This window comes from Amblyomma mixtum, chromosome 1 (assembly GCF_055824585.1).
Source record: "Amblyomma mixtum isolate Tamu chromosome 1, ASM5582458v1, whole genome shotgun sequence".
In the NCBI taxonomy this organism is placed as follows: Eukaryota; Metazoa; Arthropoda; class Arachnida; order Ixodida; family Ixodidae; genus Amblyomma; species Amblyomma mixtum.
The window spans coordinates 316,437,006-316,454,544 of record NC_143012.1 but is presented as its reverse complement, the minus strand read 5'-3'; the positions used below and the strand labels follow the sequence as shown (position 1 = coordinate 316,454,544).

Genomic DNA, 17,539 nt, shown 5'->3' with positions numbered 1-17,539 from the left:
CGACATGATTTACGATTTGTTAGCTCATGTTCTTGAGTTTTATTTTCACTGGAGTCCTGGTCTAATCTGTATTCTTGAATTCATGTATTCTTTCGCAGTTTAGCAAAAGCCATGGTAAATCTTCTCACACTCAGTCTTACACTCTGGCATTTAACGCGTTGTGATTTTAATAAAATCGATGTTAAACATTCCTGTAAGGCATACTTCCAATCTAATTTTACTCCACTGTTATCCCTCCTGGGCTTTGGAGGTTAAAAGAACATCAAGGAGAACCTCACATAATTATTGTTATGACTAAAAGACTGGTTCTCTTGCTCTTTCTGGCTGGGTTGCTCTTTCCGGCAGGAAAAAAAAAAATTTATGGCTCAGAAAATTTATTCCAAATAATTACCACATCCGCATTGAGAACTGGTTGCCGTCGCTTTGGAATGAACTGAGCTGCAACATATCCTCTGGTATCCGCGATTAAATTTTGGTGTCGACGCAGGCAGTTTTACCTGTGAAATGGATCGACGGTGGAGACACCTGGTGGAGATGATCTCTGGTTTTTTCAAGCTTATAAAATCTCCGTTCTGCCGCAGTCTACCGACACAGGCCAACAGAAAACCATCCTCAGCGTCCCTTTCATGCATGAGCACAAATACATATTGCTTGGCTCAATGTGTAGTTAAATGCATAAACATAACTAAAAAATAAAAAACTTGAAATTTATTTGCCTCCACTTCCATGCATGTCAGAAACACAGGCGACTTGCTCTTGGCGTAGCTGAATATTTGTTGGGTTTGTGTAAAGACAGAGCCCGTGAGTGAGCATTCTTCGAATTGCATACTTGTCTCCGCATTCTCGGTATAAACCCTGCCTAGTTGGCGCATAGTTATCTTAGGGGTATACAGATGGAAACCCAGTTCATCTCACGCAAGGCTTCGCTTCGCCCGACGGAACTTCGTGAATGCGGGAATTCTGTTACCTCGACCGTACGCGACATTTGCCATTTGTCATATCGCCGCTTGCCACATCTTTGACCTTCTTGTGTGCTGAGCGCTACATTATAAACAAACGGTAAAGCTTATGCTGAGGGGACAATTTGTTAAATATTAACAAATGAAACACGAAAGTTCTTGATCTCTACTACGGGATCCAATCATAACACGTGCTAACGTTGCGTGGTTCGGTGTCTGTTGTCCTCCCTTAGAAGAGTGGTCTATAGACAATCTGTATACTTGTTATGGACTCCATCGCCTGCCTATAGATATTCCTTCCTGCCTATTCGCAGTCTACAGACTGTCTGTAGACAAAAGTCTACTAAAAGTGTATGACCATACATCTATAGATTGTCTATCGACTTTCTATAGGATTTGTATTTCCTATAGACTAATCTATAGGATTTCTCTATACACACTAAATAGACTTTGTAGATAAAGCTCTATGGACAGTGTAAAGAAATTTTTGTACGGGCTATACGGTTGCATTACATAGCACAATATGAACAAACTGGCTTAAAAAGCAGTCGAAATATGATAATATTGCTGGCATCCCTAGCCCAATATATCGAGCTCATAATGAGTTCCTGAATTTTTTTAATGTAAACCTCAGAGCACGTGGCGAAAGGCTGCGCCTGCGTTTGTGTTGCCTCCGGGCACAGAAAACAGGCACCAACAAGGCCTATCTTCTCTCCAAATTACCGCCCTTGAGCATGTAGTACTTATCCTTAGTTGCTGCAGCATAGAACGCGAGCGCACGCTCAGGTCGATAACTTTAATTTCCGTTCGTTGGCAGAGTTTCAATAACCAGACACGTGCGAGCGCTCAGCAGACAGTATTGATTAGGAGATGGCGCGGACAAGTCAAGAGCTAGCGGTATGGGGAGTGAATAGCAGCTGCGTTTGGTTCTCAGATGCAAGCACCACTCTGTTTTGCTACATTAAAAACTCCAAAAAATCATTATGACAGGCTAGACAGACCGATCGTTGTGGTGTGTTTTGGCGGCACAGTTGCAAAATAACTTATATATCAGATTTAGGTTCCGAACAGCATCTCGGTTAATTGTTACTTCTGCTTAATTAACTACCGGCAGATCGCTCTGGAAGTGAGGTGTCAAGATCTGTGACTACGGTGTGGTGCCCGCGGCGATGGCTTAGCGGCAGTGGCGTTCTCCCTACGCAGAAGAGAGTATCCTCGATTCGTGGCTGCTACAGCATCTCGATAATTATTATTATTGTTATATCGGTTCGGAAACCCAGAGAAAGACAAAAAATGATCCGGAAGAGCATGAAAGTTTAAGGCACAAATACCGGTTCAAGCAAAAATCTAAAAAATCACTTTCCTTAACCGCCGACTGAAAGAAAAGTGTCGGCGCTAACAGCGAGAAGCTCATGGAACATATATTTATCATTACAGATTATGCATAGAGATCGCAAGGGGGAGGCGAGGGCCAGAAATGCCTCCACCGTTCTTCGCTCATTTTGTGTTAAGCTTCATTGGTGCCTTCCTCCTCTCCCTCAAGCGCATTTTATGGGAATGATAATAGGTTAGTGGTGACTGGGATTACGCACTGCATGGCTTACATACATACGAAACGACAGCTGCTGTTTCACATGTGAAGAGCAGATGCCTATTAAATGATGAATTATAGCTGGAAGCCATATAAACGCGATGCAATGAAACTTGGTTCTTGCCGTCAAGCTATCCCGTGCTGACCGCTTGCCTTTCTAACCGTGTTCGAACCGTGCAGGACTGTGTTCGGCGTGTGGCGGATGCTCCTGGATGAGACGGAGAAGATCGCGAAGGCTCGGCTGGCCGCAGCCGAGGTCTTCTCGCAGCAAATATCAGAGAACGCCAAAAACGTCCGAGCCAACAAACTACAAGTGGCCAAGAAGGTAGATTTGCACACCCTTTTCATTCACTCTGCCTATATATTTATTTTATGAATGGCTACTTCTTTCCTAACGTTGTTTTTTCTGTCTTTGTTTTTCTATTTTGCGAACAGCTTTGTCGGGCATTTTTTAGCGGTCCGAAGACCGCTGTCTGTGCGAACAAAGACGGACGTCTTTACTATTTTCTTTGTGTTTGTTTCTATTCGAGAAACGCTTTTGCTCGGTGATGTTCATTCAGTTTCTCATTTGTCGCCCGCCGTGCTTACGTACAACGGGCTTATTTAATTCTTTCATTGATTAATTTTTGCCGCCTCCAGCTCTACATTCATGGCATGTAATCAGAGAACAAGGCGTGATAATTCTCCTTATAAAAGAGAAATTCAGGGTACGCAGTGAACAGGAGCCTCGCCATTCACTCTGAAGTGGCACACATTAATTAGCCTGATTACTGCGAGTATAAGTGGCTCATGTCACTCTATCAGCACTGTAGGGCCAAATAAGTTTGCCTCACAAAAATGCGCTGGCATCAGTTGCTTCTCGTTAGGTAGCCCTTTTTTCTAACATTATCAAGACGTTCGTTTATATCGCACTGGAAACTGACTGCTATTTTTGTGAGCTGTCGAGCTGGCATCTTTGTCTAGGGGTATAGGAAGCAAGTCACGCGGTCTGGCTGCAATCTTCTTCACAGTAAAGAAAAGCTGTTTAAATAATCACCGCAGTTCAAGCAAGCTGAGCTCTACCAAAATGTTCTACTTCTTTATGCTTGCGCCATTATCTATTTACAGGCATATGTTATTTTATGTTATTGTATTTGACTCTTGTTTTTATTGTCACGTTTTGCGATTCGTTGCTGAAGCGTATTTTAACGTTTTAACAAAGAAAAGTGACAATTTTTTTCATTGTTCACGTATGCACATACAAATATCAACTTGTAAGGCCCTTTGTAATATCCCTCCCACAATAATGCCATGTAATAATTGGCACTTTGGGTATTGTGACAAACGGATATAGTGCCTGAATCAAAATAACTGTGCAGACGTGTGCTGTCTGACGTGTGTGGCTGTCATGGGACACGGTAACGAATACATTGTGTCATTGCGTCAGTTACTAGTTTAAAACGTTTTTCGTTTTCGCACCCTTTTATTACTACGGTAGTTGCTATTGTTGCTAGAGAAGAATTTATTCCTCGGGACTTTTCTTGATCGATCTTATTACCTGGCTTTTCGTAAATAATAAAAGCGTGTGAATTCTTTCCTCGTATCTGGGAGCAACGCGGCCATACAACCACGCTTTGTACGTACCTTCGCCCGCGTCCGTAATAATCTCTCGTATCGCGCGCATATTCGAGACGTTCTCCGGTGCGCCCAGCTGCCGAGCGTTGAATATGCATGAGCACTCGGAAGAGAGTCTTCTTGTTCTCGCGTCGCGCTGTTTGTGCTCCCCCTTCGAGTCCGCGTGTCCCCACCTCGCTCCCGTTCTTCCCGAACGTGCTAAGAAATAAGTGGAGAACGGCTAGAGGCGAGGGCAATGCATAATTCCCTAGTTTCCCTTTCGCGAGAAAGACTGGTGATTTTTCAGCTCACTCGCCTGTCAAATTAACTTCAAAGATTTACGCTCGTTTGACCGTGATGCAAGAATAAGAACTCAAGGGTATTATAGTGGGAGATATAGGACATTATATAATCTTGTTTTGTGTGGCTGCAAGCGTTGGAAAACTCACACGTTCAGAAAGACCTTCGGGCATATCAAGCGCGGCATGAAGTTTGAAATATTTAGATTAATTAATTAATTTTAGCGAATCCGCACTTTTATGAAGCATGCAGGATTGCGGAAAGCTTATCAAATATGCAGTAGTAAAACTGACGTGTGGAATTAGTTTGTTTTCGGAAGTTGAGCTTGACCTGGGCGCTTGAATGGCTCCGCCTGATAGTTTCGGATAAAGGAACGATTCGGATAAAAGGTCTACTCGCAATCTCCGCCTTGCATGCGTTAGTCTTTCTGAGCGTAAATCGTAGACCTGTGCCATATGGCATCCGAGCAATGGCTTCGCGTGTATGAGCGCCCCGTTGACACTCTGTCACACATAACGACCGTACGCTCCGGTCATCATTACGCCTGTTGCATCTACGCCACTTTGGATCACGTTGTTTCCACTGCCCGATTCACGCTCGCTTTATTACCCATCGCTTTGCTTGCTTACACATTAGTGTTACAGTCCAACAGGTGTTGGAGAGACACATGAAGCGCTGTACAGCAGCCGATGCTGCCGCGTTTCTTTTCTCTCGCCCACACAGCCGTTGTCTCTGCTCTAACGCTTCCGCAGTCGCCTTCGCGCTCTTATCGGTGCCGGTGAATTGACTTGTTGCAGAGACATCCGTTAGGGGTCCTCTCTCGCCGATGCTAGCGCATTGCCATTACCACGCTGTTGTCGTCATTGTCGCTTATATAGGACGTCGCTGTATTTGTGACATTAACAGCTGCGTGTGTCGCCGGGCAGTCATCGCAGAGATGGCAGCAAAGTTAGCGGCATCAGATACGCGATGGCCGGGGCCGTGCTAAGCTGTTCTGGTGTGCACTGCAACATACGTGACTCTCACTTCGCAGGATGAATTGCCCGAGGTACCCCGCAGCAATATTCCCGAACGTTGAACACAGCTCACTTGACGAACTGTTGGTTTTGTGCATACTGCGCAGCGGAATTAGTGCTTCATAATCGTTTGTCCCTGCGTGAAAGTGAGTCACTTCTTGATCTGCTGATTACGAACACTTCCCAACCGATAGTTGAGTCGGGCGTAATATCATGTGCGATCAGTGACCACCTTCCAGTGTTTGCATGCATAAATAAGACTAGACTGGTAAAGTACCGACAGGAGAAAGCGAAGTACCAAAGTATAACCAATGCTACCCTCAATTCATTTCAAAGCTCACTGGAACAAGTTGAGTGGGATAGTATTGACGTTAGCAGTGACGCAAATGAGGCTTACGATGAGTTCCTCCGAGTATTTAAACAGCTCTACCATTCCTCTTTCCCGCTAAAAGTGCGTGTAATAAAGCGTAAAACTCACAAACCTTGGATATCTTCTGAGTTGCGCCAAGAAATTAAAACGAAAGACAAACTGTACAAAATCTTTTTGAACACACGTTCAACAGATGACCTAAGCATTTTTAATAAATACAGAAATAGATTAACAAAAAAGCTACGTCTCGCTCGTGCGGAATACTTCGCGACATTTCTTGAAATTAAGAATGGTCGCCACGATCTGTTGCGGTCAAGGTTGAATTTCTTACTGAGGCGTGAGCAACCACAGGCTGCCCCGCGGGCTTTAAAGCTTGATAATAAAGATGTATCCGGCAGAGAGTTGGCAGATGCCTTCAACAACTTTTTTACCACCCTTGCCCATAACACCCCGTCAAGTGATTTCAACACCTATTTTAGCTCTTACAAGAGGGACACAATATTTCTGAACCCAGTTACGACAGAGGAGGTTATATCAGTCGTACAAAGCCTAAATAACAGCCATAGCTGTGACATTGACGGCATTCAAGTGAGGCCTGTCAAGCATGTCATAAGAGTTATTGCCCCTGTTCTTGCAGATATATTTAACTTATGCTTTACTACGGGCACATTTCCTAAAAAAATGCAAATAGCCAAAGTAACGGTTTTGTATAAGAAAGGAGACCGCAATGATTTAGGAAATTATAGACCAGTATCGATACTCCCAATCTCGAAAGCTTTTGAAAAAGTTCTGTATACACGGTTGTCTGATTTTATTGATAAACATGACCTTTTGTCCCCTAATCAATTTGGGTTTTGTAAAAATAAATCTGCCGAGTTAGCACTACTCGAACAAAAGGAATATATACTAAAACAGTTTGAAAATAAGGCCTTTGTTATTGGTGTCTTCGTGGACTTCTCGAAGGCATTCGATTTAGTAAACCGCAGTGTACTCCTGAAAAACTTGGAGCGTTGTGGTATTCGTGGACTGGCTGAAATGATACTGGAATCTTATCTTTCGCATAGAAAACAGGCTGTAAGCATAGACAATGTGACATCTGAACTAAAACTTGTTACTTCTGGCGTTCCCCAGGGTAGTATATTGGGACCATTACTTTTTAATATGTACCTAAATGATATCTCCAACATTAACTCCGCCGCTAAATTTATTATCTACGCTGACGACACCAGCATCTTTTTTACTGGAAATGATCTTGATCTCCTTGTTCGGGAATGCAATGACACCTTAAGTGAATTACAAAAGTGGTCCGAATCCAGATACATGCGTATAAATGAGAAGAAAACAAAAGCTGTCATATTTCGTCCTAAAAACAAAGTACTTCCTTCCCCCATCGAGATTAAACTAAACTCGCGACGTATAGACATAGTTGAACCATTTAAATGCCTTGGAGTAGTTTTTTCTTCCAGCATGTCTTGGGAACACCACACGGACCATATTGTCACGAAACTGGCTCAAGTAACCGGAGTCATAAGTCGGCTCAGATACGTCATTCCAAGAACAGTAAAGTTACTCCTCTATAATTCACTTTTCTACTCCTATTTAAACTACTGCCATCTAGTGTGGGGCACAGCTACGGTTAGCTGTCTTCAGCGTATCTACATTTTTCAGAAAAAGTTTCTTCGTCATGTTTACAATGTCCCCTGGGACTCGCCAAGCAAAGATCTCTTTCTACAAAGTGGTGTGCTAAAAATACACAACTTGTATAAATATCGCTTGAGTGTCCGGTTTAAACTCGAAACACGTAGAAATGTAAACCACATACGTAAACTTGCTGAACTACATACCCGAGATGCAAGCTACACAACAAGGTATGCGGAGACATGGATAGTCCCGACCCCACGGTTAAACTCGGGTAGAGAACGCCTGCAGTTCACTCTTCCGTCCCTGCTAAACGCGTATATATATAATAATTTTGACCTTTTCAGTTCGTCAAACAGGTCTTTGCGTGCTTTGTATGCTAGCATGTAGGATTTTTGTTTTGGGCTTTTTTTTTCTCTCTTTTTTTCATTTTTTTTTTCTTTCTTTGCTGCCATTACCTGTGTCTACCCAATGTGAATATTGTGTCAATATTGTATAATGTTCTTTCGTTTTCTCTTGTACCTGCTCATTATTGTATACTTGTTATCACGCTTTGCAACTGCCTTTTGTATTAAAAGCCTTGCTGTCAAGCTGCTGCCAAGCGAAAGGGGGCTGCGGCTTAGTCAAGCTGTCTCTCAGCTTTTTCTGCGCCTCCGCTGTCTGTATCTTTACAAGGCAGAAATAAAGAATTTGAATTTGAATTTGGTTCTACGCGATTTGGGGCTGCCAGTCTTCGTGGGAACAGCGGTGTGACTGCCGTGACCTTGTTTATTCTCCTTAATACCGGGAAAGACCATTGTAAACTTCCATGTTTTGTTTCGCAATCATGATCCCACTGAAAAGTGGTAAGGAGCCTTCGGACTAAATGTAATAACCTCAGTAATTAAATGTCCGCAGAGACTCTTAGTTGACGTTTCGAGCTGTTTACTGGTGACACCGATAAACAGCCATCATTAGTACAAGAAGAGACAAGGTAAGGAATTGAAGGGCTTGTTATGACAGTACATTAAGGAAGCCAACAGTCATCGAATCCAATAGAAGCATACGGGAACTTTTTTGTTGGAGTCAATTAATGGGAAATCAGCAATGTAATAACTTTCTCGCTGAAAGGTAATTAATAAGAAAGTATAAATAATAACCACATGCCGCCACTGGGATTCGAACCTACGACCTCCGTATGTCGCGTACATGTAGGGCGCTACCAGCTCAGCGAAGACACGCAACGCCAGTTAAATGTCTCATTCTTTTTTTCAGATCATTTGCGTCGTGAACGCAAAATGCAAATGGCCATTCTCTCGTTCTTTTTTTTTTCTTCTCTAAGCGTACTACTGAGTCGTGGCTTACACTCTGTTTTTTTTTTTTTTTTTGTGCGCAGTGCTTCGACAGCCTGCGCCGCATCCAGGAGGAAGTGCAGCAGTGCGTCCAGGACGTGGACAAGACCAAGAAGCTGTACTTCGAGGAGGAGCACATGGCGCACGAGGCACGGGACAAGGCACACGACGCCGAGGAGAAGTGAGCACCTGCCAGCCACACGTCGCGCGTTAGCACCTGCCACGCTTGGCGAATGGCCGAGGTCTACATACTTCGGAAACGGAGAGGAAATAACTGCTGAATTTCTTCACTGAACAACTTGCCCTTCAAAGGAGACAGGGCGTTCTCTCTTTTCTTCCCTCTTCGAATTTGCCAACACGCAGAGAAGGCACCTCTTCTCATAGAACAGCGCTTTACGAAGGAATTCGCTAACTGAAATGTTATCACAATGGAGAGTTTTATCATAACGGAGAAGTATTTATGTAGACGCGTACCGGAGTGCCGTATGCATGTCTGCAGCGCGTGCGTACAGACACCCATGGTAATCCGGTAGACGTCGACAAGGGCATGTCTCCGCTGTCTAAAACTCTCTAATGAGATACAAGCTAATTTGTGTGAGTATATTCGTCTACCTAACGAGGGCGGGATAGAATGCTGCCCCCCAAAGCGGAGATGTCAGGGGAAATCGGATCCAGAGATGAGGCTGTTGGCCGGCCTGCGCTCGGCCTTCTTTCTTCTCGGCCTTGTTTCTTTCTTTCTTTCTTTCTTTCTTTCTTTCTTTCTTTCTTTCTTTCTTTCTTTCTTTCTTTCTTTCTTTCTTTCTTTCTTTCTTTCTTTCTTTCTTTCTTTCTTTCTTTCTTTCTTTCTTTCTTTCTTTCTTTCTTTCTTTCTTTCTTTCTTTCTTTCTTTCTTTCTTTCTTTCTTTCTTTCTTTCTTTCTTTATTTCTTTCTTTCTTTCTTTCTTCAGAACAGCCTTATCAAAAAGAGTGATAACAAAACGGCAGCTATGCTTCATCATGAAAGTGCAAAGTGTGCATGAACAGCTGTCAGAAGTATGTGAATAGTACTACATTGCCGACATGGTTTTAATGTTGACCTGATGCGGTTCGACTTAATTCTTAGCTTAATTTTTCAAGAGGGAGAAGATATAAAATGACGAGATAATAACCATTAGGGAGTGAGAGAGAAAAGTTTAATGAAAAGAAGGCAAAAAGTTTGGCGAGGGGAAGAGGAGAAGAAAGAGGATGGTGATGAGTGATGATGCGGTGAGAAGAGAGATGCGAATATGTGCACGCGCAATCGATGGCATCACAACCGTGAGTCGAGGCCCGTGCAGCTCAAAAATCGCAAAAACGCCCGCCTTGTCTGGACTGCTTTCCAACTCTGTGGCCAAGCGCCTAGCCGCACCACCACCATCATTAACATCCACCACAGCGCAGCCGTAAAACTAAAAAGGAAACAGACAAGGATTGCTCAAAACTTCGTAGCTGAATAAAAACATTCTCGTTAGGGAATCACCGGGGCCGTCGATTACCAAATATGCTAACCAGAAGGTCAGCAGCTGGCAGAGCGAGCCAGAATTAGACGAAATCTCGAAAAGAGAACGAAGTGTGCTTAGTGCCGTAGTCGTGCAGGTTTCCCTGGGGTGGATGTAATGGCAATTATCCCCGGTTTTCAGTTGCAAGGTAGTGTTACTTTTTTTAAGCGCAGTTCTTCTACAGCCTTGTGTGGCTTCCACCAAGAGAATCAATAATGTGCTATAGCTACTCTGAATAGAGCGATTTCGTCATTCCTGAATAGAACTTTTTTCCCAACATAATAGACCCAGACGGCCCAGACAGCGCCGGGGATCGATTAGGTCGTGCTTTCGGTCGATGTCCGATCCTCCATGTTCATACATTTCCACATGAGTTTCTATTTTTATTACCGTAACGGCAAAATTGCTTTCCTTTCTTTTCTTCCAGGTTAAAAAAGAAGAAAGGCCGCATATTTCAGTCCATCACGTCTTTACAAAAGAACAGTCAAAAGGTAAGTTATCGACTATACACGCGTAGCTCATGGGGTTTCTTATTTCATCTTTCTTTACGACGGGGCATATTCGGTATCTCTGCAACTCAGCGAAAGAGGAATACTTAGCTCTGTTCTCAATTTGGGAATAATCATGTGCACTAAATACAGTCTGCAGACTTTTTTTCGGATGAGACACAGACGTCGAAAAACATAGAAATGATTATTCTGGTCTCTCGGTTCTTCTCCACCACTTCGGACAGCTATTTCATAATGGCAGTTTTATTTTGTCTCCTCCCTCGAATGTCGAAATCTGACAGGTGAGTCAAGTGAAGCCCGTTATTGTTCAATTTTAATTCTATCCTTTTCAAAATTCAATATGTTTCCTAATGGAACGATAATTGACTTCTCAGCGGCGATGTTAGCCATATGCCCGATTAGTTGCAATGAGTACGTCAAGTTCTCCAATAATAGCTCGAAAAGTGCGCATTAGCAAACTTCTGTAGGCTGTGGCAGAGCAAACAAATTAACAAAAATTCCTTACCTACCAAGGACACCCCACGAAGAAGAAGCAAAAACGCGTTTCGTTCGCTAGTGATAAGCGATTATTTAGCTAACTGGCCTGTGTGAGGTGAGGTACATGCAAAATTATTTTAAATTGCCAAAACCTCTTTTAATAACGTACTCTCAGGAAAATAAACAGAATAAAAAGCAGCACAAAGCGTTTATATTCCGAGTTTTCGTTTCGTAAATCAAACAAATAGTGAACAAAACCATTGCTAATAAAAGTAGCCAATAGTTTACTGCACACTAATTTGCAGTCACATGTAGCTCCTTACAAAGTATAGTTATTCTTTCACATGGAATTGGCCATTGCCTTGAATTTTCTGTGAGTTTTCTGAAGGATGCAAGGAAACGCAGATAGTAAATTTGTTCAGGCAAACATCACTCTCGTTCGGTTCACCTCACGAAAATATTTATGCCTTGTTCTGCGTAATCTACACGCTTCGTTCTCAACATCATGCTCTAGTCTGTTTTCACTTCCTTGAAAGTGATGTTGACTTCGCTCTTTGTTACCGCGTTGTCACCTCGGTTTTTCGGGCGTTTCCACCCGCAGTTCTCGTCTCGGCGGGAAGCATGCGATATCCAGTCGACGAAAGCCCGCAACGACTACATCCTCGCCCTCGTGGCAGCCAACGCGCATCAGAACAGGTTCTACGACACGGACCTACCCGACATCCTGCAGGTGACCTACTCTCTTTTTCTCACTCTCTCTGCGTGCTCACAGATCTGACCTTGCGATATCTGCCTGTCCGGTACACACGGTCGTGCTTAACTGTTATACACGCCCTCATCGCAGCTACATTGCCTGGATATTTACGCAGTACTGCTGCATTTACCAGAATTCAAATACATAGCTTGGGCCGCACAAAAGGCATACTGTCAAATTCGCCGGTGCTAGCATGTCCGCTTCGTTAACGGCTTGGGAGAATTGTGCGCAAGTGCGAACATGCTAGAGGACGCAAGGTCATGTCGAGACGCCAGCGAAATACTAGGCAGAAGTGCTATATGACACAGGAGCCGCTAAACAGAGCACACCAGGTGGCGTATTAAGCATGAAATGCTTTGAGCTCACGTTTTCGGCATTGTGGTGACGTCACGCCGAGACCGAGAGCCATCATCCGGGCTCTGAAACGAGAACATCCGGGCACCATACGAGACTTAACGAGATTGTTGTTGTTGTTGTGACTGAGAGAAGGATGAAAAGGAAGTTGCACGGGCCTGCTACTGGCTCGAGCCAAGCCACCACGGCTGCCACGTGCAGATAGAGGATAGTTAAAAGATTAGAGGAAGGAGAGAGAGGAAAGGAAAGACGCGCGTCGCAGCAACAACTGCGTTCGCCGGAGCGGACGCTGCTCCAATACCAGATTAGCGGCCGAAGCCGCGCTCGCCGAAGCGAGAACAGATCTTGACGAGATTCAACGAGACTCTCTAAGCCCTCCTACGGGACCGGCATACAAGCGCCGGTTGCTCTCGAAACGAGTCACAAAAAATAACTGCTGCCAGTGTCTTCTCAATGTTTATCAAGATATCAGTCGAGCTGTGCATTTGATAATGCACGGAATTATAATTTCCGATTTCTAATAACGCGTGGAAAAAGCACATACATGCCACAATACACTTCGTTGTCATACGTGAAATCTTAGGGACTTTGAGAGAAGGCCGCTTAGAGAAAGAGGGCGAGAAGCGCTTTCGGCGGAAAACTTTCGCTCCCTCCCCACGGATGGCGCTGCGGTCCCACACTCACGCATGTAAAAGACCTTGGCCTTCATGCCCTTTCCCCCTCTGGCAGGCAGATGTATACACGCTCGCGGAGTATTCGAATGCACTGCATATACATTCTTGTCAGGCCTGCGTCTCGTCGTGTCCGAGTACGCTTCTGCATCGTCCTGCATTTCAATGCCGCCACCGTCACAGCTGCTTAAGCCGAGCAATGGAGCCTGTGTTAGGCCCGTAAACATTTCATGCTTACTCTACTCTCGGTTACGGGAGAGGCGCAATTTTTTTACGAGAAATTTCTCCGAATCCATTATTTTGCCCTTACACCTTTGGTCATTGCGGCTTGTGACATCATGTCTGACACTTAAACGAGAAATGTCAGTCACTAGCTCTGGTATTGAAAGTGGGGATGACCAGTGGCCTGGGTGCAAAGGAACGAATCATGAAACGATGTTTCGTTCAATCGCAAATAAGAGCAAGGGGTCTTCTCCCCATTGCATACGCCAGATGCAAGAAAATAAAAACAGATTGTTTTAATACTGACCTGTGATGGCAGTGTTTGGGATGTCTTGAGAAAATGATGAATAATTGGTATTCGAGCATTACGAAAGCAAATTTACAGGCTCCTGGGTATTGCATCTAGACTACTTGGTCACCTGGCAGAATTGACAGATAAGTGCAGTGATAATGACTGTTTTTCAGGTTATGGGCATGACAATAAAAATAAGAAACAGCTGGAAGTTTCCAGTCACAAAAATTTTATGTTATCTGCACGAAAGAATTTGAAGAAACAAGGACGAATTTTTGAAAGGGGCTTCTTTCTAAAGGCAAAGCGGGTTTACGATACAATATGGCTATAATGCGTCAAGAATCTCGATTACGGGTTTTCAGAGGCGGCAGTGCACACAAGTCAATGACAATTTTTTGCCAGTAATTTCGGTCCTATTTGAAATAAACAATCTTTTTCATCTGACAAGAATTGTTTGCATACTAGAGTAGAAAATGTGTGATTGTTGGAATATTTTGCGGCGAAATTAGGATCGCAGGAAATAACGGTTCCATTCCACTCATACCACCTATTAAAACATGTATTTTTGCTTCAGTGTTCTACGGCAGACTATAAAGATAGAATAACCAGAGAGCACATCAATATTCTTTTGCAGCTTATCTACTGGGTGTTTTGCAGAAAAACGTTCTGGCGGAGTTTTGTTGTTCTGTTTTTAGGGACTGTGCAAGCAACCACGTGATAATTGCTGCGATTTTTGCTGCTGTTATTCATTGCTGCCGTCACGTGACTTTTTGTATGCTTGACTTTATGGTGCCCCTCAATAACAGAGGAAACGATATTTTGCTTTCTACCTCTCTTTCGCCCTCGCCCAACGGCTGCCAGTCTCTAGACTGCGACGTTTCGGAGAAAGTGAAAGACTACATCCAGCTCATGAGCCGCACCGAGCTGCTCACAGTGGCGGCTTGCAACTCGTCGTTCTCCAGAATCCTCGAAGATGCTGGTCACGTGAGTTTCCCCGCATGCACTTAAAAATAGACGCTTTGGTTATCACAGCCCTTGAAATAATGTCTTGAAATAAGTCTGTCTGAAATCAGGGCGTTAGATAATGGGCTATTGAAAGAGTTATATAATTCGACAGGCTTAACTGAATGTGTAGGACCTGCAGCTAAAGCATGCGAAGTAATTTTCGGCTAGCATTCGAAATGGTGAGGTAAGCACCAATTAAAGCTGCAGTGGTGTTCAAGCTAATCCTCAGCTCGCAGCACTGGGTGGGGGGCGCACGATGACGTCATCTGCTCTGCCGGTACATTTAAAGCTCACAAAAACCCGAGTGGTGGAACTCTTCGCATGCCTGGGCCGGGAAACATAGAATGATTATGCTCAAGAAATGCGAATAATTTTGATAAATCGCGGCAGCATTTTTGTAGCAGTGCTTCTTGCTGGGCATTCTTTTCGCCCACGACCATTAATAGCTGCCACCTTTAACGTCATGGCTGATAGCTTGCGATAAGAAATGTCATTAGCCGGCTGCGGTATCAAAGGAGGACCGTACGGCCAACCTTAAAGATGAAAAATTGTAAATTCGGGGAAGAAAATATTTACAAATTGTTATCCTTGGGCTCTGATTCTCACAGTTTTCTACGTATGAAAGGTTTGAGATTGGCAAAGATTGGCAGCTGCCCAATCGCAGTTGCTCCACCCAGCGAAAAAGAAGGTGTTTCTGGGCCTCCGGTCAATCCCGACATAACATTACATACAATGAGCGTTGTGATTTAATTCTTGAAAAAGCCTAAAGCTAGCGAAATGCTTGCCAAATGATTCTTGTGGTTTCTCTTTTCATATCGGTTTTTGCTTGTCCCAATATCGTTGCAGATTACGCGGCAGTACACGGTGGAATGCTTCCTGCAAGAGAACCAAGTGCTGGGAAAGTCCATCAAGTACGAGTTTGACCCGTGCGACAACGACCAGGTGCGGAGGATTGTGTTGTGTCGCAAATGGCAGGGCCGAAGTTATTTTGGACGAGGTCGATAAGACTGCGTGCCCGCAATAGCGCGCGTCCAATGGTCGGTGGCGCTGGTATGCGGCTCGCCGCATTCTCCTATGTTTCATTGCTTCTGAGTCAAAGGAGTACAGTGTCTGGATGTATGATGACTCTCAACACTGGTGTGCTTTTCTTTTTCCTTTTTACCGTTTTTTTATGATGAAATCAAATAATGTAATGAACGACAGGAACGTGTTGAATTAGGTCCTACCGTTTAGCGACTAATTTAAGCTCTCCCCAAAGACAGGGCGACTCTTTTTTTTTTTTTGGTGCCGCATTGCATCAGGGCGGAAATAACAAATTCAATGAGTATGTACGACCGCAATGGTGAACCATATTTTTTCATCGGAATGTGAGGTTAGCCAAAGCAATACGAAATGAAGATGACGTCGTTACTAAAGTTAATTTCTGGGAGACAGCTGTAAAGCATTTAGTTCGTCCGCGTGCTGTGCAATGTCGGAACCCGTTAAAGAGGCCCAAGTGTTCTAAGTTAATCCGGAGCCGGCCTACGGCGTCTTTCATAGCCAACTGTGTTGTACTTCCATAACTTTTATAATTCAATAATTGTAAAACTAGAAAATGTGACATTGTGTTTTTTGGGTGCCCAAAAAACCCAGCCAAACAGGCTCATGAATTTCGCGGCGTCTGTGCGTCGACAGTGGTCTACAAGTTTTCATCATTTCAGGTCAAACAGACTTGACCATGGGTGGGAGATTAGAGAAATTAAATGCAAAACTAACACTTATCAAAACGCATTTTTCCCATCTACCATTCATGACTGGAATCGCCTGCCCCATGAAATTGTTGAGTGCCGTTCAGAGTCTATGTTCCGCGCGTTGCTGTCGGATGTATGAGTGCGCAGTTGGCTTTCTTTTTTTTTTTTTTTTCGTCATGTCTTTTTGTTGTTTCATATTTCATTCATTTTGTACTTGCTGTGTCATGCCTTGTTGTATTGCTTTTTTTTTCTTCCTCTTTTTTTTTCTGGCCTATTCTTCTGTTATGTATCCTAATCCCCCCTGCAATAATGCCTTCGGGCGCTGCAGGTATTTCCAATAAATAAATAAATAAATCACAGTAAGAAAGAACTTTTGATCTGCTGCATAGATCTAATTCCAAAATCTAAGAGTACACATTAGAAAAGACGAATCACTCATCAGTCAATCATTACCTGCCCAGAAGCTGAGACATAGCAGTCAACTGAGCTTGTCGCAGGTGTGTGCAGCCTTGCAAATATGTCACAAGTGCTTAGCGGCCTGTACTTCACAGCAGCGATGCCCTAGGCGCCCCAGTTTTCCTAATGCGCATAGTTTGAAGGAAGCCCTAGGTTCGAGTTCCGGTGCTGTCATTAACTCAGCCGCTTTTAAAATAGGTCAAGGTGTCTTAGAGACAGGTGCTCGATTTGCGTAGCTGTACTGGTTTCTGGTCACCTACATTAGCAGCGTAATTTTCACAAGCTATGGAGTTCATAAATATTTAATATTTGATAAAAGAAGGCGCTCAATAGGTCTCAGTATTAAATGTCTTGAGTGCAAATGACAGAAAATAACTGCGAATGCAAGAAAATGTGAAAGTAGGGGCGTGCATTGAATTACGATCCGGTAATCATTTGTTCAAAAGAGTAGGCGTTCCAAGACCGCCGTTGAACACGTCGCTGCCTGTCCCAGTCAGCCGAGAGGGTCCCCATGAGGCACTGACGTATCAAGACCCAAAGGGGGGCTAGCCTCCTCTAATGGCGAGTGCAGTGCGCGACTGACGGTGCGGTTTGCGCAGGTGCGCACCATCTGCATGGATCACCACGCCGACATATGCCTGGGCAAGGATGCCAAGAAGTGGGCCTCGGCCTACATGAAGGACTGCCGCACTCTGCGGGACGCCAACAAGGAACTCAACAGGCTGCTCGGGCAGATCGCCAAGGGAGAGAAGGT

The 17,539-nt window shown here is 44.0% G+C and overlaps 1 protein-coding gene across 3 annotated transcripts in view; it reads left to right on the top strand.

The window, feature by feature from the left end:
• Positions 1-17,539, top strand: part of nwk (FCH and double SH3 domains nervous wreck) — a 126,826-nt gene that overhangs the window by 34,098 nt on the left and 75,189 nt on the right. For all 3 annotated transcript variants that reach the window (XM_089567055.1, XM_089567057.1, XM_089567056.1), the window contains exons 5-11: positions 2,731-2,875; positions 8,843-8,979; positions 10,743-10,806; positions 11,903-12,031; positions 14,456-14,578; positions 15,446-15,541; positions 17,385-17,537. In XM_089567055.1, coding sequence (XP_089423181.1) covers positions 2,731-2,875; positions 8,843-8,979; positions 10,743-10,806; positions 11,903-12,031; positions 14,456-14,578; positions 15,446-15,541; positions 17,385-17,537 — 847 coding nt within the window. The remainder of the gene's footprint in view (positions 1-2,730; positions 2,876-8,842; positions 8,980-10,742; positions 10,807-11,902; positions 12,032-14,455; positions 14,579-15,445; positions 15,542-17,384; positions 17,538-17,539) is intronic.